Source organism: Panthera uncia (genome assembly GCF_023721935.1).
Source record: "Panthera uncia isolate 11264 chromosome A1 unlocalized genomic scaffold, Puncia_PCG_1.0 HiC_scaffold_17, whole genome shotgun sequence".
In the NCBI taxonomy this organism is placed as follows: domain Eukaryota; kingdom Metazoa; phylum Chordata; class Mammalia; order Carnivora; family Felidae; genus Panthera; species Panthera uncia.
The window spans coordinates 35,066,326-35,087,257 of record NW_026057577.1 but is presented as its reverse complement, the minus strand read 5'-3'; the positions used below and the strand labels follow the sequence as shown (position 1 = coordinate 35,087,257).

The 20,932-nt window shown below is 44.2% G+C and overlaps 1 protein-coding gene across 5 annotated transcripts in view; it reads right to left on the bottom strand.

Moving 5' to 3' along the window:
• The window catches only part of ARHGAP26 (Rho GTPase activating protein 26), a 424,192-nt gene that overhangs the window by 7,049 nt on the left and 396,211 nt on the right, over nt 1-20,932 (bottom strand). For 3 of the 5 annotated variants that reach the window (XM_049649399.1, XM_049649398.1, XM_049649402.1), the window contains 2 exons: nt 13,023-13,298; nt 7,218-7,309 (listed from right to left, as the gene is read on the bottom strand). In XM_049649399.1, coding sequence (XP_049505356.1) covers nt 7,218-7,309; nt 13,023-13,298 — 368 coding nt within the window. The remainder of the gene's footprint in view (nt 1-7,217; nt 7,310-13,022; nt 13,299-20,932) is intronic. The other 2 variants (XM_049649400.1, XM_049649401.1) reach the window with 2 other exon arrangements.

The window sequence follows — 20,932 nt, the reverse complement described above, 5'->3', positions numbered from 1 at the left end:
GGAAGCAATGGGCAAGCAGCGAAAGAACACACAGTGAGGCTTCAGGAAGGTCAGTGTCAAGGTAATCTTGAATGCTTCTTCAGGAAAAGACAAGGTCAAACATCTATCAGTTGGCCACCAAAATGCTTACATAATTTCCTATCAGTAGGCTTCAGGAATAAACCAAAAATACTAAGGGTATTTTGGATTCATGACATCCACACAGAAGAGTCTGGAAGAGAAGAGCATGGGAGAGAATACAACACAACTTAAAAGCAACCTGGTCTCTCCAACGATGAAGCTCTCTCAACTTATCCTGAAGATACTAGCACCCAAACACCACTGCCTTCTGCCCAGCCATCTGGCTGACAATGTTAATTAAGATCACTTGAATTTTTTTGTACCTATAAAGTGATTATAATAAAACTCCAGTGCCAGGAGTCAATATGGAGAAAGCACTCAGCAGAGAGCCAGAATTTGTCAATAGGGGATCCTGTATCATTTGGATGAGTCAACAAGGCTCTCTCCTGGTAAAATCTTGGTGAGCGCCTGATCTCAATACCCACTGAAGCTTTGGAAAACCTCAAATGTTCAAAAGCAAAACAAACAAACAAACTCACTCCCCAAAATAAAAGACCTAGAAAGAACAACCAAACAACCAACCAACCAAATACAACAAAAACAAAATTAAGACCCCTCCCAGTTTACAGCAAAGCTCCTAGTTGAATGGTTATTCCACTGGATACATTGAGTCTCTCTCTTTCAGACATTCTCCCTTCCTGGCCAGCTGTTCAAATGCAGCTCAGGTGCTGAGGTGCTAACAACTAAAAACATTAAAAATGGGATTTGCAGAGTAAGGGATGAATGAGAGAGGACAAAGGAGGCCCCTCCAAGCCGAAGAACAAGAGTTAGGACAGGGGACAGTGAAGCCTTCTGGTCAGTCTGCTGACTCACTGGGGGCTTCGAGCTGGGCTTATTAAGGCCTGGCACCAAACCATGTGCATCCAAATCACCTGCACGGTTATTAAAACTGGGCCGCGTGGCACACCTGTTAAAAGAGAATCCCTAGGAGTGAGGCCCAGGGATATGTACTTTATTTTATTTTTAAAGTAGGCTTCATGCCCAATGCAGGGCTCCAACTCACGACCCTGAGATCAAGACCTGAGCTGAGATCAAGAGTCGAACACTTAACTGACTGAGGCACTCAGGTGCTCCCAGGGATCTGTTATTTTTACCTTAATCACAGAAAGGTAAGGGTTATGACTTTTCTGTGCCCAAATGCCTCTGGAATGAGGGTGGTCATAAGAAAGTGCAAATTCTCACCTATGGATGGAGGAGGGGAAGCAACATCAGATGCCCTTTGCCCTGCTGTTGTCTTCTGTCTCCCCTCCTCCCACTTCTCGACTCTGCTGAAGCCCTACCTCCTTCAGAAACACCAGCACGGAATCCAGTCTACCTGCTCCCTCTTTTCTCCAAACTCCTGGAATGCTCATAGCACATTCCACACGTTATTCACGGGTCCTGTTAACGCTGTTCAAATGTGTTATGCATTGCTTCCTTTACTAGTTTTTTAGGATGTTTTAGTCTGTGCCGTATCACTCAATATTCTTCAATGACTCCCCTCTGACTGTCAATTATGATAGAAGCTAACACCTAGAAATAGTGACTGGGAAGCAGCCATGGGCTGCTGAGGTTTGGATATACGTCAATTTCTTTGATCTTAAAGATCCTAGCTTGTATCTTGGTATCCATATTTTACAAATGAGAAAATTAAGGCTCAGAAAGGTAAATTAATTTGTGCAGTATCACAATGGTATGACTAGAATTTGAACGCAGTTTCTTTGACTCCAGAGACCAAGCCCGTTATGCTTCTAATTCAACCAGAGAATGTGGTCTTTGGGGATAAGAATGATACATATACACATACACATACATATGTACATCCCAAGTGGTGGGTCTTTTGCTAAGGGCTTCGCCTGCCTCATCTCCTTTCACCTTCAGAATGACTGTGGACTCAGTTATGCTATTATCTTCATTTTACTGATAAGAAACTGAGGCTCAGAGACGTTGAGCATTTTGCCCCTAAATACACAGCTGGCAGATGATGGAGATCGATGTGAATCCGGGATATCTGACCCCAGACTCTGTGGTCTAACCACTACTGCTTTTGCCTAGCCCAAAGCTTTGGATATTAACAGTGTTCGTATGCACTTACTGAGCTCAACTGAGCCCATGCCCAACTTTCTGAACTATACCAGTGTCCAATGTGCCACATAAACACACGAACCACTGCAGTGAGCTGCCTCGGCAGCTCTCCAGCCCAGCAAGCAAATAATACAAGCAGCTCCTGACGTGGATGTGCTTCCTGCCAAGCATTTTCAGCTTCATCCATCTATGCTCCATACACCCCTGTATACACAACTCATGCTCTCTCCTTTCCTTTTCTCACTGTGGAAAAGGAACAAGCATGTGACTAAGGTCTCTAGTGGCTGGCTGTCCCTAAGGGAAGAAGCACTGGCTGGAAGAGGCACAGATCCCTGTGTAGGTGAATATATTTACTCATGTAACAAGTGTTTATTAAGCATCTACCCTGTGCCAGACACTAAGCTAGGACCTTGCACACGGTACAAAGCAAGCAGAAAAGATTCTGCGCTCGGAAAGGGGCAACGTATCAGTAAATAAGCACATAATTTTAGGTAGTGATGAAGGAGGAGAAAGAGACTGGGATAGGGATGTGGGTATGGGAAGGAGCTCAAAAAGCTAAAACCTAAATGATCTAAAGGAGCTAGCCAGGCAGTGGGTAATGCAAGTACAAAGGCCCTAAGGTCGGGAAAAGCCTGCTATGATTTCAGAACAGTGGTCTGTAACCTTTTCTCAAAGAACCAGTCTGTAAATGTGTGTCTCTACTCAATTCTGCAATTGTAGCACCATGGCTAACATGTAGACAAAAAGGCATGGGTAGCTATGTTCCAACAAAACTTTATTTACAAAAACAGGCAGTGGGCTGGATTTGAGTAGCAGGTCATAGTTTGCTAACCCTAGCAGAGAACATAGGGAAAGTGTGCGAGGCTGCAGCATATCAAGTGAGGAAGGGAAGGGCCAGGGGGCAGGAACAAGACCGTGGAGACGCCGATCAGCAATTCTCGGAGGACCAGGAGGCCACTGGGATAGGTGAAGGAGAATAACATGATGCGATTTTCAAACATTGCTCTGGCTGCTGCGTAGGGAAGGGTTATGGGGGCAAGAGTGGACATGACAAGTCTGTGTTGGCAGCTGGTGGAAACAGCTGGGTGAGAGATGGAGGTGGCTTGGGCTTGTGTTTGGATTTGGCAGTAGGCACGGCTGGGGGGTCCAAAAGACTCCACTGAGGACCCTCCCCCACAACCCCACTGGTAGAGCAACCCATGATCCCCTGGGAGGATGCTCTCTGTCTCTGAAGGAAACCTGGGGCAGCCCAGAGTGGGTCTTGCACTCATGCCGGATCCCATATCTTGGCAATGAATGGATCCAGCCCATCTCAAATCTTGATCAAATTGTCCCAAGAACCCAATTTTAGTGAATGCTGTGTGCATTTTCCAGGTATCGCTAATCACACTGCCATAAAATGACTAATGTTCTTGGGAACATGAGTTATTTCTCTTTCTCTTTCGTTACTAACTAAGGCGCTCTTGGTGAAATATGCTATTTCCTAGTAGGCTGGCAAGGGCTGACAGTGGAGTTATTTCCGAGTAATGCACATCCATTCCCCACTGCACAAAGTCCCAAAGCCGACTGAACAGCACAGCTCACATTTGCAGCACAGGCTCCTGGAATCCAAAGGCTTGGAGATTAATCATTATGAAACAACAGACTTTCCCCTCAGGGTGCCCCTCCTTCTTCTTCCTCCTCATCCCTTCTTCTTGATGCTGAGAAAGACAACACACACACAACTCCCTAAGCCTGTCATTAGGAAACTTCCTTCCAATTGGTCTGATGATTCAATCTGACAGCTACAGAACATCCAACTTAAATGGCTCTTACCTGAAGTCTCCACCAAGAAACTAGCAGGAGACAGAACAAGGGAAGTGATCTTTGCCTAACGTGCTAACCGTTTTTTCTCCCCTAATGCCCAATTTCCCAGGTAAAGGGAGGGGGATAATGAGGTATATGTAGTGTTTTCTAAAAATCGGGCATGATAAATATCACCAGCCAAACCAATCTAAACAGAGGATTCACATGTTGTCAGATGGAGGCAGGTGGCAAGATGACACGGTACAATCCCTTTGTAAGAACACTCTGGCAGCTCCTGAAGCTATTAAACGGAGTTACTGTGTGATCTAGGGGGCCCCTCCCCCACCTAGGTCTATCAACAAGAGAACAGCAAACACAGGTCCTCACCAAGATCAGTACACAAATGTTTACAGCCGCATTACTCCTAACAGCCAAAGAGTAGAAACAATCGAAATGCTATCAACTGACAAATGGATAAATAAAACATGTTATACCACAGGAGGGAAGATTACTCAGCAGTAAAACGGAAGGAAGTCCTGACGCATGCTACATACGACAGGGATGAGCCTTGAAAATACTATGCTGAGTGAAAGCAGCCACTGACAAAAAGCCCACACGCTGTATAATCCGGTTTACATGAAATATCCAGAGCAGGCAAATAAATAATGACAGAAAGGAGATGAGGGGTTCCCTGGGCTGAAAGGGGCAGGACACGGCATATGTGGAGCATGACTGCTGAAGGGCACAGGGTTTCTTTTCGGGGCAATGAAGATACTCTGGAATTAGATGGTAGTGATGGCTGCACAACTCTAAATCTACTAAAAAACCATGGAATTGCACATTTTAAAGGGGTAAATTATATGGTATGTAGATATCTCAGTACAGTGGTTTGAAAAAAAAAATACAAGGAGGCTGCACTCAAGAAAAAGAGTCACAAACAAGATGCACACACATACACATACCTTTTGAGAGTTTAAACCAACTCTGTCCCTGAGATCAGGGGTACTCTCTGCAGTCACAGTGAATGGCTGATAGGAACAAGGCAGCCCCTTGCCCACAAGAGCAGTGAACTGGAGTTTAGAGGACAGACTTTAAATTCTGGATTCACCCGTAAATGTGGCAATCTCTCAAATCTTGCTCCTCTACAGGCAGAAGCCCCACCCCTGCTGACAGAGTAGGACACAGAAGCCTGTGCACACGGCCTGCTCTGGTTTGTCTGTTGTGAGATCTGTGTCATGTGATGGCTGAGCTGTGACTCTACCTAGGGGCCTATTCGGGCCGGGCACACTTGTCAATGACATGGCTTTGGACAGCCTTCAGGGGACCAGCTTCACCTCAGGTCAGCCTGATTACTCCAGCTGCTGACAGGCAGTTGGTATATTTTGGTATGCAAGGCACCCCAATGAAAGTTAATGGAGCAAAGGTTTAATTAAGGACAGTGCTCTTTGGGCTTGGGGAACCATAAAGGAGGACGTGTGCCCAGCAGGTCACATACAGTTAAGAGCTTGCCCCTGTCCCTACTGGCTCAGAAGGCCCAAGTGTGACCTCTGTGGCCTGTTCCCCAGTCGGTCCCCCATGCCTGATTATTATCTCTGCCACGGTGAATGCAGGGGCTGGGCACACAGAGGGGGCAGTCCCTTCGTGTGTGAATGCCATCAAGGATGTCCCCAGGAGTCCGTCTCTGCTCTGGCTTAGAATGTGAGGCTGGTAAAGACAGCCACGACTCAGAGAGTCAAGGTGTAGTGCCTACTGCCCAGCCAAGAGCCAGGCCTGGGTCATATCAGGGAAAAAGGTAAACACGTCACTGTGAACTGTCAGAACAGCAGGCTCTTTACCTAGGACAGGTGAAACGATGACAATCATCCTACTAACAGTGTTGAATGCTTAATATGTGTTGAGTACTAAATATATGATGTGTGCACCACTCCACTCTTCCCTACAACCGTCTGTTACCCTGGTATGACAGAAGTGAGGCACAGAGAGGCTGTCACTGCTTCAGGTCACAGAGGCACAAACCAGGACTTGTGCTTTGGTGGCCTGAATCTAGAGCTCAGGCTCGCCAGTGCTACGTGGGGGCCTTGGCTGCCCTGTATTTCTAGGTCTCAGGCAGGTGGCAGGAGGTGTGATCTAGGCCAACGTGAGGCACTCAGCCCTGAAGGGGAGTGCTTGGGCAACCTGCACTCACTCAGCCTTGCTCAGGAAATTTGCCACCACCCCACCTGAAGTCAAGAAGGCACCCCTAGAAAATGTCCACTTCCTGAAATCAGGCAGCTGCTCTGGGCTCCTCCTTTGGGCAAAACAAACATACCCTTTCACCCAAGCATCCACAAAGACGAACCCTAAAGGAGAAGTTCATCTGGCAAAAATCTCAGCAATAACAGAGACTCTGGCTTTTTCCCAGAAACATGATTTTCTCTTCGGTAAATGGTTATGACAAGTTATGGCATCAATACTCACTTAAAAAAAAATACTGCTTTTTTCTTGGTTTAGGGAGGAAAACAAACAAAAAGAACCAGGAAAAGGTTCATCGAGTAAGTACTAGTTCCCAGTTCTACGGTGCAGGTGCCACGAATCCAGTTTCACACCAGGACACCTGAGCAGGACAGCTGGCAGTCTGCAGAGAGATGTGACTTAGGGAGTCCACTCTACACTTCCCAACAGTTCGGGGGAGGGCACGCAGGGCTGCAACAGGGCTCATTGACACAGAGGTCCCCGGGTACCCTGCCATCTCAGAGACGAGCCTCACCTCCTGTGGAGGGTGGATGCCACTGAACCCAATGAGAAATTCTGTACCTCAGTCTCTGCCCTGAGTTGACTACTTACAAGACTCCTATTCTCAGCTCTGTTACTTCTACCCTCTGTACAGCCCCCAGACTCTCAAAGTCACTGCCAAGTTGCTGGGCTGAGTCCTGTGCAGGTACAATCCACTTTTAACGTCCAAAACACTTCCATGAGGTTGCCTCAGTCAAAGCGAAGGCTTCAGCACACTGTCCTCTCTTGACAATGCCTCCGCAAGTCCTGCTGCTTCTCGCGTATTTTGTATTTTGGGAAGAGACCCCAGGGAGCATGCGCGCGCACGCACGCGCGCGCACACACACACACACACACACACCCTTCTTTTCAGTCTTACTCATTCAATGAGACTGTCATTTTTTTTTAGGTAGGAACTTTGAAAACTGCAGTTATTTATTAGCTTCCCCCCTCCCCCCGCCGCCGCCCAGATCTGTGCAAAGGGATGAGAAACTCACCATTGTCGAAGACTGTGCCTGCTGTGAACGAGAGTTCTGAGTCATGTTCAGCTTTGCAGGCATATAAGGCTTTTGCCTTCCGGAACGGTGTGCTGTGTGAAAACAGGAGTTTATTTAGCAGTATTTTTAAACTATCTGAAAGCCCCAGATATTTAATCTCTCTTCTTCCCCTTCCCTGCAAGCCACCTAGTTATCTCTTGTGGCAACAGCCTGACAAGACAGCCAGATGGCAAAACATGAGGCGGAAGAGTTGCAAAGGTCACCAGAGAAAAATGAGAATTATTCAGAGAAAAGCTGTAAGCCCCGAGAAACCACACGCCTTGTGGGGTCACCTCTGTGCCACGTTAAAACTCTGCCTAGGTGTCAGGACACCTGAATGGTGGGAGTGCAGGCTGGGACCCATTTTTGGAGCAGGAGTAGTTTTGGAAAAGAGTGGTGGCGAAAGGGCTTCCTACTTGCTCTGGAGGACACTCCCAAAAGACCTTGTTGAAAATTGGCAATGCTCAGTGAGTCAAAAAGCAGAAATTCTAACTAAGCCATTTTTCGGCTCTAGGCCATGGGCTGACATTCGCTCTCCCAGATGTTACTTATTTCTCTCATTGGGCTGGTGGAGCAGGATTCCAGAGGTGGAACTCCCCGACCCCCGGGGTAGGACAGGGAACAGACAAGGTGTGTGTGTGAGCAGTTATGTGAACGTGTGTGGGGAGTGTGGAGAGGAAGAAGGGGGAGGGAACATGACATATATACGTGCATCAAAGTCACCGGGAAGCTCTTAACAAATGCAGATATCTGGATTCTATACCAACCTGCAGATATAAATATAGTCATCAGTATTTTTGAAAAGCTCTTCAAGTGATTCTAGTGTGCAAGAGAGCTGAGAACCACGGTTTCAGAACAGGGGTTGGCAAACTCTTGCTGTAAATGGCCTAGCAGTAAATATTCCGGTCTTTGTGGGCTGTATGGTCTCTGTTGCAATTACTCAGCTTTGCCTTGTGTCATAAAAACAGCCATGGACATTGTGTAAATGAATTCGTATGGCTGTGTTCCATCAACATTTTACTTAGAAAAAACAGGTGGTAGGCTGGATTTGACTGAAGGGCCACGGATTCCTAATTCGTGTTCTGAAGAGTAAATTTTAAGAAGTGATAAATCCTATTACCACCTATCAATCTTTGCTTTGATATCCAGTAGTTCCAAATGATCAATGGACTTTTCAAGGGTCATAATAGAAATGACACTTAACAGTCAAAGTTAGCTCTTTATTTGCTAAAAGTAATCTCTTCTATCTCTAAGACCTCTGAAGAAGCACATTTAGGGGCTCCGGGGCAGAATAACAAAAGAACAAGTAGGTCCTATGGGTTAAGCAACTATTCCAGGGATATAATATTTACTTTAGCTACATTTGACTAACAGAAAGCCTCCAGGAGTCAGTGGAGCCAAACACCCTGGGGCACACTGATTTCTAGTGGCCAAATGAGGTTTAGCTGAGGAAGGGCTGGTCTCAGGTAAGCCCAGACAACATCAGAAGAGGCAGAGGTCTTGGGTCATCATGGAATTGGTACTTCTGAGTCACCAAATCCATCCTCCCTTTGGAAAAGAGGAGCCATGGATGGATGGACACCTACACTAGGACCAGGCATCTAGAACTTCTAGTCTTGGCTCCATGAAAACTGAAGGAGATAGCTTAAAAGGTCTGTTGTGCACAAGGATCAGAATAAATGAGTATCCAGAATTTGTTGCTAGGCACAGTTTACTGTTCTTCTTCCTAGCCTTCTAGTAGCCCAGAGATGGCAGCCAGGTGGGAGAAAATTGGGAAATGGGGAGAAAATGAAGTGGGTCTATGTGGGATGAAGGAAAGAAGAGCCATCATAATTCATTAGTTTCAACTGGAAAACAGCTCTTCTGGGATAATTGTCATTAAAGTCAGAATGGAGTCTGGACAAGGGGCATCTTCTGTGATCTAAGTGAACCAAGTATGCATATTGTCAGCAAGGGCCAAACATCCATTGTGCAACTTTCCATGGAGGGGAAAAATGTTTGTTTTGGTCTTTGTTTTTGAGGCAGTGGGAGCTGAGAGGAGGAGTTGCCTGGTTGTAGAAAGTGATAAAACAGCCCAAACCCCATACTGGCAGGCAAGGAGAGCCAGGGAAGTGGAAGGAGATTCCGGTTGACATTAGCCAGAGTCACTATCCCTTAAGGACAGCGCAACAGGAGGTGGGTGAAGAACAGAGACTGGGGGCAAGAAAATCAAAGGCGAGGGAAAGATCATCTGAGGCAAGGCTCTTCCAGGGGATTCTCATAGAGGTTACTTATTAACTTCATTAAATAAAGGGAATGGGACAAAATGGGCAAACCAGGGAAGCCAACTGGGGTAATCTGGCAGAAGAGAGCAGAGGAAATGGTCTCAGGTGCTGAAGATTATTATTCAAAAGGAATAAATTTTCCACTAATGTTAAGCTTTGGGAACTGAATAAAGTGACAATGCAATAACCCATTAAAAATAAAAACAAAGATCAAGAAAGGGCCTTGCTTTTTTCTGAGATTAACAGTTGACTGACCATTTAGGAGAGGGTCTTTTCTCCTGAGATGTCCTCCCACTGCTGTCCCCGGGACTAGGGCCACCAAATAAAGGATAAGACACCCAGTTAAAAAACAACTTCAGATCAGTGGGAAATGCTCTTTTTAGCCTAAGTATGTCCCAAATAGTACATGGGACATACTTATCATAAGAAACAGCATTTGCTGTTTATCTATAATTCAAACATAATTGGATATTCTGTATTTTCATTTTATTTGCAAAACATTTGCCAAATCTGGCATCTCTATCAGGGGGCAACTCTTATCTTTTTAAAAGTTGGTCAGCCCAACCAGTCCAGTGTCCTATGCCATATTCACTGTCAAAAGCCCCAGCAGTTTGCTTTAGGTAGAGTTCCTACCAAAACAGATCCAGTTGGCAGGAGGTTGTGTTTGTAGGCTTTGGCTCTAACTAAAAAAATAAAAACTCCCCACCAAGCACCTTTGGCTCTTGAGTTCCCTGTTCCCTGCGGTGCATCTCAACATTGGACACAGAGAGCCTGAGGTGTGTTCAGCTGCTCCTGTAACAGCGCCCTTCAGACCTCAGCTGGCCTTCAAGGGCATGAACAAGTTTGGAACCTTCTGCTAGTTCATTTTTAATTTTTGCCTCTGAGCATGGCACAAGGCCAGGAAAGCACTCAGAGGAGCTTCCCTCAAATGCCCTTGCAAACCTTGCAAAATGACAAGCCACTCTCCATCAGATGACACTACAGGGAGGTGGGACCAGCTAGACTGGCAGGATGCAATAGCTTGATCATTTAGGCACAACTGCCAGAGGCTACTGTGTAAGTGGAAGTTATGGTTCAGGCACTAGAGATTTTGTAGGGGTGACAGGAAAGGGAAGTGTGAAGGGAATATGCCTCCAGTACCCTTCCTCTGCTGTGCTGTCAAAGGCCTCTTCCTTCCTGAGCTTCAAATTATATGCCTGGTGGAGGGGAGAGGGAGCCACTTCCAGAGGAGACATTGAAGAGAAGTTCATGGGACCACTTATTACATCTAATTAAGTAGTTATTTTCCAAGGGAAGGAAATCTGAAGCTTCACACTATGGAGGTGGGTGTGGGGGAAAGGCCCCAATGGACCTGAATGATAGGTGTACACCCCCATTTCTTGGCTGCATACCGCAATGGCAACTAAAGGATTTCAACCCTCTTGGCTAGTTCTGATGGGCTAGCTCCCAGTAGGGTCTCTATCAGTGCTCACCTCGGCACACATACTTAGCTCAGTGCCAGTCAATTCCAAGCCCTAGTCGGCCTTTCCTCTTTCAAAATGGCAGCTTCCTCAAGTGTTGTGGATTAAGATTATCCAGATGGTGCTACTTTAATGGTGGCCAGAGTGGGCAGTGCTGAATAACCATGACCCCAAACACATCATGGTAGCAGATCCTATTGCCAATCTTGAAATACTTTGGGAGACGGAGAGGATTAGCTAAAGAAAAATACCTGGAAAATATGTTGGGTGATGGAAAGGAGTACAGAGGAACAGATATTGGACAGGCAACAGGCTGTTTCCCGAAACTCAGAGACACAAAAAGTAGACACTCCCAAAGTAGAGAATATGCCCACATTTTTAGCCAAATGATTCTATCATCCTGAGTCCCCCAGCCCATTCTGTTCAAAGGACCAATGTTTTCAAGGTTTTACTCCCCTTTGATCAAAATGAAGGAAGCATATTCTCCTAGTGACTGGGCCTATCCTATGAGTAGGGAGGCATATTGGAAGGTGACTGCCCCAGGTCTCTGTAGTTTGCTCTGGTTTAGGTCTTCATGGAGCAATCAGGCATCTAACCAGAAAGGTTATATCCATGCCATATCTCGTGTCCTAGAAAGTTAATGTCTCCCCAAGCGCCCAGAATATGTCTAAGAAATAATGAGGAAATAACTTAAGTTTCAGGAAAATATGATCTGAGTTTTAACCTTATTCCCAGGGTGAGGGTAAAAGAGTATATATATGGAAAAGCTATCTTTCCCACCTTCCAGTGCAAAGCTAGATAGAAAACCAAGAACAGCAGGCCAGGCTCCGGGGCTGGGAGTCGCATGGAACCTTAGGTTTGGGGGCACCCGTATGTTTGGAGGAAAGAGTGCTGGGTTGAGGACAAGAAGTCCTCTGGATGGGTGCTCATCCAGTCATGTGACTACGTAGTCACCTCCCTGTGCCTTAGTTTTCTTTCTCTGTAAGAGGTTTCAGGCCATTTCTCCTTCCATCCTCAGATGGGGATAGCATGAAATAATAGATTGGCAAGCACATGGAGGAAAATAAATATATACATCTGTATATATAAATAGCATGGGTTTTCTTTTTTTTTTTTAAAGTGAGGCTAAGTGTTGTCAATTGTTTAAGCCTCTCTGCTGGACCCACCCCTCCAGGAAAAAACCAGATATGAGAAAAAAGATGGACAAGAAAATACTGCTAAGGCTCCAAATGCTTATGACGCTACGTAAGTAGGCTCTACATTTTGGTTGTCTGCAACCAGAGACTAAGTTTGAGAGAATATAGGCTTAGGATCTACATATCAGAGAGATCCTACAGGATCTTTATTCACTGATTCTTTTCCTGGATTTAAATAGCTTCTTTTCTCTAGAGAAGTATAAAGAATTAAGTCTGGATATTCTCAAACCAGGGAAGAGGAACTAGATCAACCCTCAGAAAGAGGTATTGCCTCTTCCCATGAACACTAAGGTCCATGAGGCATGGAGATCCGAGCAGGCTGGGAGAATGCAGAGGGCAAGAGGCAGCCCTTGACGATTTAAAGAGCAATCACTTCCCATCTCCATCCTTTACTCTGTGTTACCTGCGTCTCTCTCCCACTTCTCTGGTCTCAGCAGCTAGGTATCACTGCTCATGGCCAATGGTCCAACCCCACAAATAAAAGTTGCCTTATGCTACCCGATAAACATAAGGGAAGAAAAGGCCAGTAAGTGCCTCAGCAATGTTCCCTCTGATATTATCTTATACCAAAGCACAGAGAGCCCATGATTCTGAGAACCATCCAAACAGGAGCCCGTTGAGGAGGCACTCTTTCCCCAAACTCCAGGCATCACGGATTAATTCAGAAACTGGAGGAAGGGTTCAGAAAGGCGTGGAAAATGCCATGCTGGTTCATGCACATGGTCCCTCCCAGCTTCAGTCTCTTAGGCTGGAATCAGAGGAGGGTAGAGGCTAGTCCCCCCCCACCACTGTCCCTGACCGGCTTTGGATAAACAGGAATGGATTGGTCATCATCCGTGATTTTACCTGGAGTCTTCACGAACCGCTTCTTCTGGCCTGTCAAAAAGCAAGTGCAGGTTTGGATGGCGGGGAACAAAGTTGACGAGGAGGCTGAACACTGCATGAAGAGAGGACCAAGCCAATGAGAGAACAACGGCAGCAACAGAAAACCAAACAAACCCTGCAACAGACCTGATGGGGGATGAGTCGCTGGACGTGGATGAGGTGGGCATAGGGCTGGATGGCGCCGAGAACATGGGCCAAGATGGCGAGAGGGGTGAAGTTGGGCTTGGATTCGGGGGGCTGCAAGACAGAACAACCAGAAAACTTGTCAGCACACAGGGAAACCACAATGGGAGCACGAGGTTCATGGGAGGCCAAATGATGGGGAGCTGGAGAAGAGGGGCACCGAAGCCCAGGCTGTGTCATCAGCGCCAAGTCACAGGTCTCCAGACCTCTGCATCTTCCAAGCAGCGGCTCTTCTGCCGTTCCTTGGAGCATTACTGTGTCTCTCTGACCTGCAGAAATTCTTTCTAGGTCACAGGAGCATCTTCAGTGGTGTCCACTGTGCCCTTGCCCCCTGGTGGAAGACGCCCTGGGCCCACGTACGTGAGCTCCCACTCAGACCCTAGCACCAGCCTGTCTGGGGCGGGGCAAGCTTCTCAGAGGCCTTCAGCCTCCACTGCTATGTGAGTGGTTTTAAAGTTGTGGCTCAGCAAAAATGACCATTTTTCTGGGCCACACGGGCCATTCAGCCAGGAAACAATTTCCTGTTTACATTTTTTAACTAAATGGGCTGTGTGCCACCAGAGACTTGGAAATCCACTGCATCAGAAAAACGATAGCACATGGAAGACGGGTCTGGACACACACCTCTCAGGAGAGGACATGTGATTTTAGGCAGCTCTGCAGTCCCCCTGGGGTTTGCTTTCCAGGCGTGCTCTCTCTTTTCATGGATTTTGGGAATTTTGATGCTCTAAGAAAAAGCCCCAGAAGGAAGGCAATGAAAACCTAAGGAACTGAAACCTTCAATCTGTCATTTTGTTCTTCGATGGGCAGCTGATCAAAAGCTTGGAGAGGAAATATTAAAATTACTAAAATACAGTTTGTGGATTTTAACTGGTCATGCTAGCTAGCCCTTTGACTTATTTCCACAAGTTACACAAACAAACAAACAAACACACAGCTTTAGCAACTCTGTAAAATCGCATTAAGTCACAGAGAGCGCAAAGAGCAATGACTGAGAAAACAATGTGGAGATCACCCAGCCACAACACCACCTGCAGTAATGAGCCTCAGCCAATTGTTGGAATGTTCAGTCCAAGCACTTCAGAGAGGTGAAAATGACAGCAATCCAATTCCACTGGAACAGACTTTCTAAACATAGTGGGATTTAGCAAGAATGCATAAATGTCCTACTTAATGGGCCATTCTCAATTTAGACATGTGGCCCAATAATGGTCCTAAGTGCCTAGGGTTGCAACATACATTCTCATGGAAATACACAGTAAAAATTCATCACATGAGCTCACCAGAAATCCACAGACTCCTTGAATGAAACATTTATTTGATGCCATGATATGCATTATATTTCTAGAATATAAATTCCCCAAGGGCAGGGATTTTTGTCCATTTTATTTACTGTTCTACCTCCAATGCCTAAAATAGTGCCTGTAAGTATTCAAGAAATAATTACTGAGTGAGTACATTAATAAATCTCATTTAACTTACTCAACAAGCCAAGAGGCACAATACAATTCCTATTTTACAGATGTGGAAACTTGGGCCAATTTGAGGCTTGCCTGTAAGTGACAGGGCTGAGGTTCAGACCCCAATCCCCTGGCTTTAAGCCCTGGGTTCTGGCCACCACAGTGTACTGCCTCTGGGGTAGCAGGACTTACTATGTTCCTTTATGCTATGCCAAGCTTCTTTATAGACCCAGCCATAGCACTAGAAGCCTTCTTAACCACTGATTTATGAGTTTCCTTTAGATGCCTGCCACATTTGCAAAGGAAAATGGAAATGGAGCAACAGATTCAATAAGACTCAACACATTGTAAATTCCCCAATTCTGTCTCCAGTCTTCTCTTTGGTAGATTCACATAGCAGATGGAATTCATATAATGCAAGAGATTAAATTTGAAGAGTATGGCTTGTTTCTCTTTTTCTCAATTAATCCGGCAAAAACAAGTTACTGAGCACACAGCACAATCAAATACAGCAAATGGAATACAACTTAGCACCTGCCAAGGTCCTTAACTTCAAGAGTTCACGATGTATTTGACAAGATGGGATAGGCTTAAAAACAACTCTACTATAACACAGTAAGATTTGTCAGCTGAGGGATAAGTTACTATCTTGTCAGTTTAATACCTGTTCCCACTTCACTCTGTCTTGAGTCCTGGGAAAAAGTGTGGCCTCCTTTTGACTGTCTAGTCCTCACTTTCTTCTATAGTTACAGCTGGTAAGTAAGCAAGGCCTTGCCTTCTCAGGCCTCTCCCCACAACACTCCTCCCTCAGTAATGACCTAGTAGGCAAGGCCTGGCCATGACTTCTAAACTGCAACCAAACCCAGGAACCCGAGCTCTGACCAGGAACAATTTGCAGGTTCAAGAGAGCAAGCAGCCCAGGCCCAGAGGCCTGCACTCATCTGTTCTCTGGTTAGTGGTCAGCACAGGATAATTAAAAAGTTCTTAAGACTTTTTTGTTTGTTTTCTTTTTTTGTTTTCAGTGGCTTTTATATGGAGGAAACACCTCCAGCTTCCTATCTCATTTGTACAAGAATTATGCCTTTGGCTAAAGGCATCGTTAGGGACATACTCTATGAACACAATGTGGGTTCTGAATGTTTTTTCACATCCTTGCATATCCAAGTGGTTCTTGGCCAGTAGTACATGGCTGAAATTATCTGGGGGTGTGGCTGGAATGCAGGGTGTTTGAAACCATTACAAGAACTTACTCTTCAATCCCCCTGTCAATTACTGTAGTACAGACTACCATTTTTACAGCTAACAGAATTTCATTTGTTTGCTTCTGTTTTACTCATAGCAACATTTATTTATTTGCTATAAAATGACCACAATTTAAAATTTATGACTACTGTATTTTAGCATAACAATAGAATGCACACTCCATAGTACTCTGATTTTTTAAACTACTGATGGAATTATGCTGTTTGCTTAGTGTTTCAGAATCATGTCAATAAAACTCATGATCTCAACAATGCTATAGAACATTTATTTATGTATATATATAGAATGATGGATGCCGGGGCACCTGAGTGGCTCAGTCAGCTAAGCATCCAACTTTGACTCAGGTCATGATCTGCGGTTTGTGAGTTCGAGCCCCGCATCAGTCTCTGGGCTGACCCCTCAGAGCCTGGAACCTGTTTCGGATTCTGTGTCTCCCTCTCTCTCTGCCCCTCCCCCACTCACTCTGTCTCTCTCTCTCTCTCTCTCTCAAAAATCAACATTAAAAAATTTTATATAATGATGGATGCCTATAGCAAAAGGATATCAATAATATATAAGTATTCCTCCAAGAAGCAGACAGCACATGATATTTTAGTTGTGAGACATCTCAGAGAACATATACATGGGAAATACGATGCCCAGAGATAATGATAATGGCCAAGACTTTATGCATAATCGTACATACCCCTTTCACTGCACAAGTGTCTGGCTACATTTACTGAAAAATGACAACAGCAGGCAAAAAATCTCACCCCTAAAAAACCTAAACAAAACACACAAACAACAAATGGTCAGTTTTGCTATTGGCTCTGAAGCTTCTATGAAATTCTCACTTTTCCCACTGAGGCCAAAAATAACAAATTACTGACATTAGGATAGGAGAAAATAATTTTACAACTACAATCTTAGCAGGTGAGTCCCTAAGTCCTCTCTATTACCCTCACAGTCAAGCTGGGAGTATCTGCACATTTTTCACTCCTGGGGTTCCCTCCATTAAGGCCCAACTGTAGCAATGACAAGAGCTGAAACTTTAGCTTGGAAGGAACATTTGCTGGTCTAGTTTGGATTAAACCTTCTGGAAGGCTTGCATCGGCTTTAGTTAGCTGGTCCACGGTGTCCTCAAAAGGAGTCACAGAGTCCCAGTAAGTCCTGTTGACACTCACTGGACAGTGAAGAAAGAACAGATTAGGAAGATAAGGCTCAAAGGCCTGGCAGCATGTTGGGTTGTGGCAGGTAGTTCAAGTCCACTGTGTGGCATTATCATCAGCTTGACACCCTCCAGTGGTGACTCACTTGAATGATGGAACGTCTGGTGTACCAGCCAGGGCATGCTTGCCTAGTGACTATGGACAGGGCTGCTCCCAATGTCATTATGGATGTGGCAGACCCAGTCGGGTCTCTACTCTATGGCTATTAAAACCCGAACCAGTACAAGAAGAGCAGTAAGCTGACTATTCAGAAGAAAATGATCTTTTTAAAATTCTGATACTCAAAATCACAGATGGCCTTGTAGAAAATTGGCCAACACCAAAGAGCAAGAAAAAGCAATAAAATCGTAATTTGTACCACTAACAGTCACCGTTACTATCTTGGCATATCTCCTTATTTTGGCGGGAGTGGGGGGGGGTGGAATACTACTACACACATAGTAGCCTGTTGTTGTTTTTTCACTTAATAAAACATTTTCGAATGTCATTAAATAGCCTTTGCTATCATATTCTTAAAATGGCTACAGACTATTCTCTTGTATGGTATACCCTGATTTATGCAACCTTTCCTTATTGTGTATATTCAGATCATTATCCCCCTATAGCTATTATAAATAGTAGTGCAACTTACATCCTTGTTGAGGATCATTGACTGTATTTGTTTCCTTAGCATAAATTCTTGGAAGTTAAATTAGTGGGTCAAAGGCTAGAAGTCTTTTTTTAAGGGTCCTGATACAACCTAGCAAATAGCTTTGGAGAAGAGTTCTGCTGAATTGCATTCTCACCAATAGTGCATGGGGGGGATGCCCCTTCCCTCTCACCATTGCCCCACCAACATGGAGCATCATCATTAAAAAAAATTAGATAGCCTTTTTTTCCCCCCATTTGGAAAAGGTTACCTTGGGCTCTCTTCTTTCCTAGTATTTCCAGGGACCTTAAAAATGAATACAATTCCCTCCTCTTGTTCCATCTGGAAGCAATGTTTAACTTTCCAAAGGGCATTCTGCCAAGAAGGCAGTGTAGGGAAGGACACAGGCAGATAGAGAAGTGAAACCTGAGAAGTTATAGCCCTGGTCACATGGTGTGGCTCATCGTAGAAACACTGGGAGTGGTGGACGGTCAGCCTGTCCCAGAACTCTCTAAGACAGGACTAGACGTACACAAGAGTATCCAGACAGTCTTCTGCCAGGTGTACTATGAAGAAGTCAAAACAATGGCATCTGCTCCTCTCTGCCAGGCACTGGATTGTGATCTACAGCCCTGGTTCCCAGTCAAGGATCTCGGGCCTGGGTGACGTCCGTGAGATCACTGGCCCAGGGCTGACTTTCATATGCCATCACCCCTCCCTTCCCAGTTAGGTCTAGAATAGGAAGGTTCTATTAAATCCAAGGGGGACTCCTTGTCTTCCCTTCCCGCCACTCTTCCTCCTATAATGAGAAGAGAAAATTCCATGGAAACCTGTAAAATCCTATTTAATCTAATCCCAAATCAGTGAGTTCTTCTTCCTTGGAAAATATTCCCTTATGTCTTGATTTAAGGCACCATAAAAAAAAAAAAAAAAAAAAAAAGAAGGGAAATCAAATGTTAGTCAAGAAGAGAGGGCCAAAAGGAATACTGAGAAACTGGATAGTGAATTACAGCAAGAGACACAAAAATGATTTTCATTTGTAAAAAATTGACTACATATTCTTTTATGTCTGCTGAAGCTTTTACAACACAGAAATCCTACATACGTCCCAACCTCCTGAATTTTTTCAGTATGTGCTTCACAACCTAACAAGAGGAAAATGCCACATGCCCCGGAGTCGCACCATTCTGTATTCTTTTGACTTTTACCAGCATGCCTAGTGTTTACAGATTCTTGCCCTCAGCTAATACATTTTAATGTACATCTTTGTTCCGGCAATGACAGAGTCCTGATTCTTATTTTAAATGAGACAAAATGGTGCAATTCCCTTAAGGCCTTAGAAATTATAGGCAATTACTTTTCAAATAGTTCTTAAATAATTTTCTTTTAAAATAGTTCAACTTATCTACAGTGTAGTGGTTCTGTTTATTGGCTTTCAAAAACATTTCTGAAGTATACATTTCAAGCAGATTTTAAACTCAGATGGAGTGTGGTGGAATGGCAAATAATTCCATGATTTAAACAAAATTCATAATCTTAGGATAGGGCATCTGTCATCCTGAAGGTTCTCCAAGTCAATAATTTGAAATGTTTCATGTAGAATAATACAGAAATATGAGGTAGATGGGAAAACTCTGGATTGGAAGTAAAGATGTCTGGACAAAGGTCCCAGTTCAATTGCTCAATGGACAGTAAAAAATCTCAAGGGACAGGATGAGCAAGGACAGTTAAAAGCACCAAATGTCTTCATGGTGCTCTATGGTACACAATACTGGATGAGCATAGCATTCTTTTCTGTTAAACCTGAGTGCAGCCCTACAGGCTTTTTCGATACCACATTTCAGGTGCATAAAAATTGGTTCTTATACATTTACTCTCTTTCAACTAGAAAAAAGGTCACAATTTATGAAGTTATTTGTAAAGGAAGGTTGAAGCATTTGGGGGCACTACCAAGAATGTACAGTATATGGTAACATGTGCTGTTTCAAAAGATTTAAATAGTTGTCAAGAAATCTCCAAACCTCCTGACTATCTTAAATTGAGTGCGTACAATTGCCATTCTCTATATAATGAAGACATTCCCAAAGCAAATGTATTCTTTTAAAAAGGGAAGGAAACCAACAGTACTGCCAGGTTCAATCTTCTACTGTCCTGAGGCATAACTTACGGCCACCATTCTAATGCTAGGGAGGTTCAAACACTCTTCTTAAAAGAAATCTGCAAGCAAGAAACTTTACCTCAGGGCATTGAGAATGGGAAACTAGGTACACAGGCATGGATTTGACATTCACTTTTTTATTTTATTTATAGTGTTTTAATTTTTTTTATCATGAGTCTGTATTATTTTGTATTAGTGGAAAGCACTCGTCATTAAATGATGTTGGTTTAAATGGGTATCTATATGGAAAAAGTAACACTTAACTTCTCCTTCATATCATACCTAACAAATAAATGATTTCTAGGCAGATTATAGATCTGAATGCTCAAGGCAAACAATAAAGGAATAACTGGGAACGTGAGGTCGGAACATTATCCAACAGGGCATAAAAAGCACTAATCTTAAGGAAAACACATATATATCTGACTACATTAAAATTAATAAATTTTATTTATCAAAAGACAACATTAAAAGAGAGTAAAAAGACAGCCTACAATATATAAATAGAGCAGTCATAACCAGACTATACAAAGAACTCCTAATGATCAGAAGGAAAAAGACAGACAACCAAGTAGGAGATGGGCAAGCAACTTGAACAGGGACTTACGAAGAGAAAATGCAAAAGAACAAGTAAGTGCTTAACCTTGCTGTAGTACAGGAAATGTAGATTAAAACCATAATGAAGTAGTTCTGCGCAAATAACAGAATGACTAAACAGCTAACATCAAAATGCTGAAAATGCCAAGTGTTTGCAAGATGTGCAATGTCAGAACTCTACTACTTTGCTGGAGGAGGGATGTCAATTGCTACGCCAATTTTGTACAGTTTGACTTCATCTGGCAAAGGTGAAGATATCATTCTCTATGATTCAGCAGTTCCATTCCCAGACATACACTCTCAAGCATGGTGCACACATGTGTCTCAGAAGAGATACATACAAATGTATACAGCAAATTATTTATAAAAGCAAA